This window comes from Mus caroli, unplaced genomic scaffold (genome assembly GCF_978045245.1).
Source record: "Mus caroli unplaced genomic scaffold, Mus_caroli_1 scaffold_7, whole genome shotgun sequence".
In the NCBI taxonomy this organism is placed as follows: domain Eukaryota; kingdom Metazoa; phylum Chordata; class Mammalia; order Rodentia; family Muridae; genus Mus; species Mus caroli.
The window spans coordinates 95,184,867-95,193,927 of NW_028227262.1; the positions used below are offsets into that span (position 1 = coordinate 95,184,867).

Here is a 9,061-nt window from a genome sequence, read left to right on the forward strand (position 1 = left end):
TGTTTCATTTTAGTAAAACAAACACTTGTGTCTCCATAGTTGCCTTTTATTTGAAGCTCAAAGCAAAACACAGTAAACTGGGTGTACTTCACTATTGACTTACCTGTTTTAGTCCAAAACCCATCTCCCACCAAATTGGGGTCGCTGCTTTACCCATGAAGTCTTCACTTTCTACCTTGCCAGGTTCAGCACATGGCTCCATCACTCCCCTTGGTAAACTGCTCAACAAGAAAATGACATAAGAGAGTGACTAGACTATTTGAATCTTTGCAGATTTCTCCTCTTCCTTGCTCAGTTTCCTAATGTGATCTGTCATTGTGCCTCCCTTCCCATACAGACGGTCAGCCCCCTGAAGCCAGGATATGGGCTCTAATTTTCCACACTGCTAGCACACAGTAAATCCTGAAGGGCTACTTTCAAAATGTTGCTTTGCATGAACAAATAATAAGCAACAGCTATCTCTTGCTTGTTTTCATTCTTTTTTTTTTAAACATTTATTTATTTTATGTATGTGAGTACACCATTGCTCTCTTCAGACACACCAGAAGAGGGCATCAGACCCCATTACAGATGGTTGTGAGCCACCATGTGAGTTGAACTCGGGACCTCTGGAAGAGCAGTCAGTGCTCTTAATGGCTGAGCCATCTCTCCAGCCGGCTTGTTTTCATTCTTATCAGACACTGGCCCTAGGGGAACCCCGGATGAAATGGTGCACTATTGTGTATTAATAATAAAAGTTAGTATCTGACACCTGACACCCCCCTCCCCAACAAATCCAAGCCTGAGCACCTTGGAGCCTGAAAACGTTCAAGATTGCTGTATACTCTGGCACAAAGTAGGCGGGCCCCTCAAGAAGCAATCTCCAAAGGCTCTGTGCAGCGTATTGTATACAGGCCCGGGTTCCGAGGCTATTTGAAGGGCTTTAACACTGCAGGAGAATTCATCTAGCTGAATAGCCAAATCTGGCCGTGTCGCAGTCACTGTAACAGTTCCACTTCTGAGCTTTCTTCAGAGGTTTTCCCAGAGCGAGATCCGAGATCCGGCAAATAATTCGGTTTAGGAACCTAAAAGAGGCGGTGCCTCTCCTTTGACATGAGCTAAAGGACACCAGAAACCCAAACACTCTAAAAGGACTGAGCAACAGTCCTTCTGTCAACAGTCCACTGATGGACTTGCCAGAAAATCTTGTGTTCCCCCCAAACTTGGAGCAGGATGCCAGGGAATTCCGTGTTGTCTCAACATCTCGCAGGGTGGCACCGGGAAGAGAAGAGTAGGTAAAATGTAGGCGCACTGCCTCTGCGCCGAAGCCGCTGGCGAACCGGCCTAAAATAAAAAGGTCTCTGTCTGCAATCCCCGTTTGCTCGCCCGGTAATCCACCCCCGCCCCCAGCCTGCGCGCCGACCCGTACAGCTGTTTTTAATCCCTACTTTTCTCACTTGGCGTCCGGGCTAGGGCTGACCAGACGCGGAGCCACTTAGTGTTTCCTCCTCCCCCAGCCCGGGTCTGTCCTGCCTCCGCCGTCTCCTCTTTCTCCGCCTGCATCCCCCGGGGGGCAGAGTGTGGGAAGAACGAATTTCCGCCGGGTTTGCTCGCTCCACGCCGACATGGGTCCCTTCCGGACGCTGCTTGTGCGTCCCCCAGGCTGCCCACTCCGGCTGCACTCCCAGTCCCCCCGGATCGCGAGCGGGCAGGCGCCGGAGACGTGGGCCTAGCGGCGGGTGCTCCGCAGCCAAGCCGCACCCCAGCAGCTCTTGGAAGAGATCCCGCCTGCAGTGGGGGAATCCGTTTGGCGGGGAGAATCCGCGCCAGGGAATCCAGCTCTCCGGACTCCAGAGCAAACAAAAAGCACCAACTCTTGCTCGCTCCTCCCGCCCCCGACGCTCACCCGAAGAAACAGTTTTCTGCAGAAATGCAACAAGTAGCACCCCAGACTCGCCGAGCGCCCAGCGCCTTCTGATTTGGCTCCGCGAACTCGGCCTGCGGAGACCCGGGCGAGCCACGGGGACAAAGAGGAAGGGCTGGACGGAGCACCAGCGAAGTACGAAAGAGGCCTTTTAAGCGACTCAGGCCCGGCCGAGGGGAATGCAGAGGAGACACAGAGCCGGCCGGCCCAGAAGACGATCCGGCCGCAGCGCGCTGGGCGGGCGGCGATGGAGGGTGTGGGTGCCCTGCGCTTCTGGCTCGTGGTGTGCGGCTGTCTGGCGTTCCCGCCGCGGGCCGAGTCCGTGTGCCCCGAGCGCTGCGACTGCCAGCACCCCCAACATCTCCTATGCACCAACAGGGGACTTCGCGCGGTACCCAAGACCAGCTCGCTGCCTAGTCCCCAGGACGTGCTCACCTACAGCCTAGGCGGCAACTTCATCACCAACATCACCGCCTTCGACTTCCACCGCCTGGGGCAGCTCAGACGGCTGGATCTGCAGTACAACCAGATCCGTTCTCTCCACCCCAAGACCTTCGAGAAGCTCTCACGACTAGAGGAGCTGTACCTGGGGAACAACCTCTTGCAGGCGCTCGTTCCTGGCACGTTGGCTCCGCTGCGCAAGTTGCGCATCCTTTACGCCAACGGCAACGAGATTGGACGCCTGAGTCGCGGGTCCTTCGAGGGCCTGGAGAGTTTGGTCAAGCTACGGCTGGACGGGAACGTGCTGGGAGCGCTGCCGGACGCGGTCTTCGCTCCCCTGGGCAACCTGCTTTACCTACACCTGGAATCTAACCGGATCCGTTTTTTGGGCAAGAACGCCTTCAGCCAGCTGGGTAAACTTCGATTCCTCAATCTCTCAGCCAACGAGCTGCAACCCTCTCTGCGCCACGCGGCCACCTTTGTCCCTCTGCGCTCCCTCTCTACTCTGATCCTCTCAGCCAACAGCCTACAGCACCTCGGCCCCCGCGTCTTCCAGCACCTGCCACGCCTAGGCCTGCTCTCCCTCAGTGGAAACCAGCTCACGCACCTCGCCCCAGAGGCCTTTTGGGGACTGGAGGCCCTGCGCGAGCTGCGCCTGGAAGGTAACCGGCTGAACCAACTCCCCCTGACACTGCTGGAGCCTCTGCACAGCTTGGAGGCACTAGATCTGAGTGGCAATGAGCTTTCTGCTCTGCACCCCGCCACCTTTGGCCACCAGGGCCGGCTCCGTGAGCTCAGCCTGCGCGACAATGCGCTCAGCGCCCTTTCTGGGGACATCTTTGCCGCCAGTCCAGCTCTATACCGGCTAGATCTAGACGGCAACGGTTGGACCTGCGACTGCCGGTTGCGGGGTCTGAAACGCTGGATGGGCAACTGGCATTCTCAGGGTCGTCTCCTTACGGTCTTCGTGCAGTGTCGCCACCCCCCGGCCCTGCGGGGCAAGTACCTGGATTACCTGGACGACCAACTGCTGCAGAATGGGTCTTGTGTGGATTCCTCACCTTCCCCTACAGCAGGCAGTAGGCAGTGGCCTCTACCCACATCGTCAGAAGAGGGGATGACGCCCCCTGCAGGCCTCTCGCAGGAGCTACCACTGCAGCCGCAGCCTCAGCAGCGGGGAAGACTTCTACCAGGAGTGGCCTGGGGTGGGACTGCCAAGGAACTGGTGGGCAATCGCAGCGCATTAAGGTTGAGCCGGCGGGGACCAGGCCTGCAGCATCAGGGCCCCTCTGTCGCTGCGGCTCCGGGCTCTGCCCCACAGTCCTTGGACCTGCACGAGAAGCCGGGGAGAGGACGTCCCACCCGAGCCAATCTCTCCCAGACAGAGCCCACCACGACGTCTGAGCCCGCCTCTGGGACACCATCTGCCAGAGACAGCTGGCAGCGCGCAGCAAAGCAGCGCCTAGCGTCCGAGCAGCAAGAGAGCGCAGTCCAGTCCGTTAGTGGGGTCGGTTTGCCACCTCTGGTGTCTGACCCCTGTGACTTCAACAAATTCATTCTGTGCAACCTGACAGTAGAGGCGGTGAGCGCCAACAGCGCCTCGGTGCGCTGGGCGGTTCGCGAACACCGCAGTCCCCGGCCGCAGGGCGGCGCACGCTTCCGCCTGCTTTTCGACCGCTTTGGCCAGCAGCCCAAGTTCCAGCGCTTCGTCTACCTGCCGGAGCGCAGCGACTCGGCCACGCTGCACGAGCTGCGCGGAGACACCCCCTACCTAGTATGCGTGGAGGGTGTGCTCGGAGGTCGCGTTTGCCCCGTGGCCCCCCGAGACCACTGCGCAGGGTTGGTAACCCTGCCAGAGGCAGGAGGTCGAGGTGGCGTCGACTACCAGCTCCTGACCTTGGTCTTGCTGGCTGTCAACGCGCTTCTGGTGCTCCTGGCTCTAGCGGCCTGGGGATCGCGATGGCTGCGGAGGAAACTGCGTGCCAGGCGGAAGGGAGGGGCCCCGGTCCACGTTCGCCACATGTACTCCACCCGACGGCCACTGCGCTCCATGGGCACTGGTGTGTCCGCGGACTTCTCAGGCTTCCAGTCGCACCGTCCCCGCACCACCGTGTGCGCGCTCAGCGAGGCCGACCTCATTGAGTTCCCCTGCGACCGCTTCATGGACAGCTCTGGCGGTGGTACCAGTGGCAGCTTGAGGCGGGAGGATCACCTCTTGCAAAGATTCGCTGACTAGGCAGTGCCTCGGGATCTCACAGGCCTTAAGGAGCCACTCTCCGTGGTCCCATGCCTTCTCAGAGGAAGAACTAGTTTTATTAGACTTGTTCTTTCTCCCTTTTGTGCATTTGCCAAGTGAAACCAAGATGTGAAAGTGAATCTAGATGGCATCCATCACATCCCGGTAACCACAAAGCAAATGGATGGTTCTTGGTGGTCTAACCCAAGAGTGGGGACAAATGAATAATGGCATAAAAGTGGGACTTAGCTCATACACACTTAGCTCATGGCTCCTGTGACTTTCAGCGCAGTAGCCTGCTAACCTTGGCCTAGAAAGGGTGCTTTATGCTCCCAGCATGACGAGAACACTCTGGTGGTGTGTATACACACTCGTTTGCTCTATGGCAAACTGAGTTCTGTTTCTAGTTAAGAAAAGGGGGACTTGCCACCATCACCGTGATCCCCATCAGCAACTGACCCCACTGGTTTGATGGGCTCTGCCAAGACGGGCAGGGTAAACAGGTACCACTCTCTCCCGGGAACCCTTTCTTCTGTTGTCTGGGAGAGCATCTAGGAAGCCTTAAGGAAAAGCTACCCGTGTCAACAATATGAAGAGAGTTTAACAAGCTGACCAAGAAACTCAAAGACTCTTTTGATAGGACTGGACCCCCCTCTCTATCGTTTTATCAGTTAGGGAGATGACCTTTTGCTGACCTTTGGGTAACTGATAATATCCTCAGGAGAAGGCAGCATTTAATACTTCGCCACCAGACTTTCGCCTGTGGCTTTTATCTTATTTTTTAAAAAAATCTATACATGGAAAAAAATCGAATGCCAGATTTGATCTTTTAAAAAGAAAAAAGAATGTGATATGTATGTATGGGTGTGTGTAACCAGTGACTCCCTAGGGCACTGCAGCCTTCCAGTTTGCTTACCACATTTCTGATAGCATGCCTAGACGGGTGTGAATGTGACCTACATCTCACGACAGTTCATTAAACGTAAGGTAATTGTCAGGCTTGGGGCAGGGGGCAGTGAGCTCAGTGGTGGAGCTTGCTTGTGGGGCTCTGAGTTTGTCCCAACCAAACAAAGCAATGGGTGAATTATCTGTTAGCCCTGTAATCTCTGACCACATCACTGTCGCTCTTTATAAGAAAGAGAACAGGAGAAGAAAACTGTGGGGAACAAATGTGAAAAAAAAACCCAAACAAACAAAAAACAAAAACAAAAACAACCCACAGTAGCGAATATGTGTTTCTACTAAGCCCAGAAGAGCATGTGCATTCAACTGTCACTGTGAAATAATAATTATATATTTTACAAATTAATTCTTCCAATAGCCAGTGTCTTACTGTGTTATTAAACCCTATCTTTTAGTAGTAGATGCAGTATTTCTTTTCTTTTTGTGTTTTATTTTTAATTTAGGATTAGCCTCTTGTATTTGTTTAGTTGTGTTTTTAGCTATTTGGGATACTTTTCTCCCTTGATATTTATGAAGTCCACGTTTATGATTAAATGTAGTGGCTGGGTTCACATTAATAATTCGTGTGTGGTCCACATACACTCGCTAAGAGGATGTATAGTCACCGTGGTTATGGATTTATTGGCAGTGGGGGACTGTGCAGTGCAGGTCAGCCAGTTCTATGGCTAACAGTGACTCTCCTGTTCCAGGCCTCAGGCCCCTGAGGGTCCCAGTGACTCAGGGAATCCATCACAGGCCAGGGCCCTTCACCAAGATCACTCTTTATGTTTGGCCTATGTGAGCCATGCTGCCTTGTCTCAGCAGCTGAGGCCCTGAGGGTCTAAATGAGCCGGTCTTTGTTTATGTCCAGCATGAGTAAAATGTCCAGACCACGTAAGCCACAGCTGCTTTTCTGGCAGTCTTATCTGCAGGGACGAAACTTAATAAACCACAGGAAATAAGACTGTCATTCTGTGTTTGCTGCCAGGCCTCGTTTTACATCCACAGTGCATGGTGCATGGGAGCTGGGGCTGTTCGCTCTTAATTTCAACCCACAGGCTATCTGGCACCTCCTGTAGAACTCGAAAATTTTCGTGCACAGCACAGTTGCCTCTCTTAGCTGTTTCATTTACACAGTGTAAAACTGAGACCCATTGAAAGTATGGAAAAGACCACTGATTCTGTTTACTATCTGCCTTGCCCAACTGTAGACTGTCACCAAAATCCTTTAATGCCTGGACTTAAAAAAACAGTCTCACTGAAAAGTCTTTCAGTGAGAAATGGATAAATGTTATACATTGTTACATTCAATTATGTCAATAAACCCACATACTGATAGAGATGTCTTGTTGGAGCTTCCAAATGTTTTGATGCATGTTTAAACTGACAGGAAGAGCCTTTCAACAGTGGTGTTCACTATGTACATGAAACATACGCGTGATGTGTGTGGGGTTCTTATTATTTTCCTTTTCATGGAGAGTGTGGGCTTTACTGTAAAGAAATGGTTGTGTGAGTTTATATATAAGGAGATAATGAACTCCACTCTAAAATCAAATGGGATCCCAGAGTGAAAAGGTCCCCAGTGACAACAGCAAGGTGGCATGGTCTCAGCTAAGCAGGAGTGAGTTCCCTAACAGCTATGCCCTCTGGGTTTCATGAACACAGATTACAGGGGCTCCCAACCCCCATATACAGAGCTTGAAAAGTGTTATAATTCCTGAAGAATATGAATAAGCTCTATATGAGTTACAGAATTCAGTTCCAAAACTACAGTTAGGTCTGGTCTGTGGTGTGAACCTCACACAATAGGTGACTGCTTCTGCCAGGCAGAGGATGTCTCAGTACTGCCAGGTGACAAGCAGGATGGCAGGGTGTGGTCAAGGCAACCTTGCTCATATGTTACGCACCTGATTTTCACCAAAGGCCAACACCACTGGGTGACTAATAAGTTAAAGAGGCATTTAAAGGGACACCGGCTAAGTTATTGGTAGTTAATCACTCCTTTCTCTAGAGAGAGAGAGTATATATATATATATATATATATATTCACTGTCGTTGTCTTCAGACACATCAGAAGAGGGCACCCGATCCCATTACAGATGGTTGTGAGTCACCATGTGGTTGCTGGGAATTGAACTCAGGACCTCTGGAAGAACAGTCAGTGCTTTCAACTGGTGAGCCATCTTCCAGCCATCCCCCCCTCCCCCGGCTGCTTCTCTTTTAAGAGTTTTTAAAGGAAAATAAGGCATTTGATTAGCAAAGTCTTATTTAAAACTCCAGCCCATGACCCAGGGACAAGACCTTCACCAACCCAAGAGAACTATAGTAAGAAAATCCACAACAAGGACATGAAGAAGTCTCATGGTCATCAGAAGGTCACCACTGTTCTTTGTTTTATATTCTCTAATGTTCTTCCATCTCTTTGTTCTTCCACTTCTGCATCAGTTAAGATGAGCATCCTGAGAGCTGACTGCGCAATGGCTCTGTGAAACCTAGCTATAGCCAGCAGCAGCAGCAGCAGCAGCAGCGATACCAGCATGCGCTCAGTAGTTATTACGGACATCATTAGTAGCTGGATTCTCCTGCAAAAAACAACAAGTGGTGTGGTGCTTTCTAGAAGGTCTGGGGCCTAGGCATTTCTGCTGAAATACAATCAGGAAATCAGATAATCGGATTATAGCAATCCCTGCCCTGGCCCCCTTGTTCCAGTCACTTGAGACTCTTCCACAATTTGGTGTAGAATGACAGTAATTGAAGCACTTTCTCATAATTTAAAAAAAAAAAAAGGAGTGAGTTTAACAGTCAAATCTTTTGTGCTTATGAAATTCCTGGCATAATTTAGATTAAAACTTAGTGTACAGAGGCAGCTTGATTCTACAGTGGCTCCCTTTCCTGTCCCCTCCTCTACAGCCTACCCCGATCCTTTTCCTCTCTGATTGCTTAGATATATTGTCTTAGTTAAGGTTTTACTGCTGTGAACAGATATCATGACCAAGGCAACTCTTATAAGGACATTTAATTGGGGCTGGTTTACAGGTTTAGAGGTTCAGTCCATTATCATCCAGGTGCAAGCATGGCAGTGTCCAAGCAGGTGTGATACAAGCAGAGCTGCGAGTTCTACATCTTCATCTGAAGGCTGCTAGGAGAAGACTGACCGGGCAGCTAGGAATAGGGTCTTAAAGGCCACACCCACAGTGACACACCTATTCTGCCAAAGCCACACCTCCTGGTAGAGCTACTCCCTGGGCCAAGCATCTACCAACCACCACATGTGTGTTTTCACACATGCATGCTTTTCTTCTGAGGGATTTTAGGCCATTGAATCCTTCTTAAATGGTGGGGCAAATAATACTCATTTCATGTTGCATAAGGAAAATGAGCTATGTGGGCATTCCATTTAAGCACTGGTGGATTAATTATTGAAGTAATTGTAGGAGACTAATTAGAAAAGCCATCCACTTGTTGATTTGCCTTGAGACAGAACACCTGAACATCTGAAAGAATTACAGCCATGGGTAATATGATGCGTTGTTAACACT

At 51.3% G+C, this 9,061-nt stretch overlaps 1 protein-coding gene across 1 annotated transcript; it reads left to right on the forward strand.

Annotated features, from left to right (window-relative positions):
- Positions 1-1,480: 1,480 nt before the first annotated feature.
- Positions 1,481-6,852, forward strand: Tril (TLR4 interactor with leucine rich repeats). The gene has a single exon (XM_021165845.3). The coding sequence runs from the start codon at positions 2,151-2,153 to the stop codon at positions 4,578-4,580; it is 2,430 nt and encodes an 809-aa protein (XP_021021504.1). The 5' UTR covers positions 1,481-2,150; the 3' UTR covers positions 4,581-6,852.
- The last annotated feature ends 2,209 nt before the right edge of the window (positions 6,853-9,061 follow it).

What these genes read in the sequence shown, in the direction of transcription:
- Tril (XM_021165845.3), top strand. Translation starts at nt 2,151, where the DNA reads ATGGAGGGTGTGGGTGCCCTGCGCTTCTGGCTCGTGGTGTGCGGCTGT.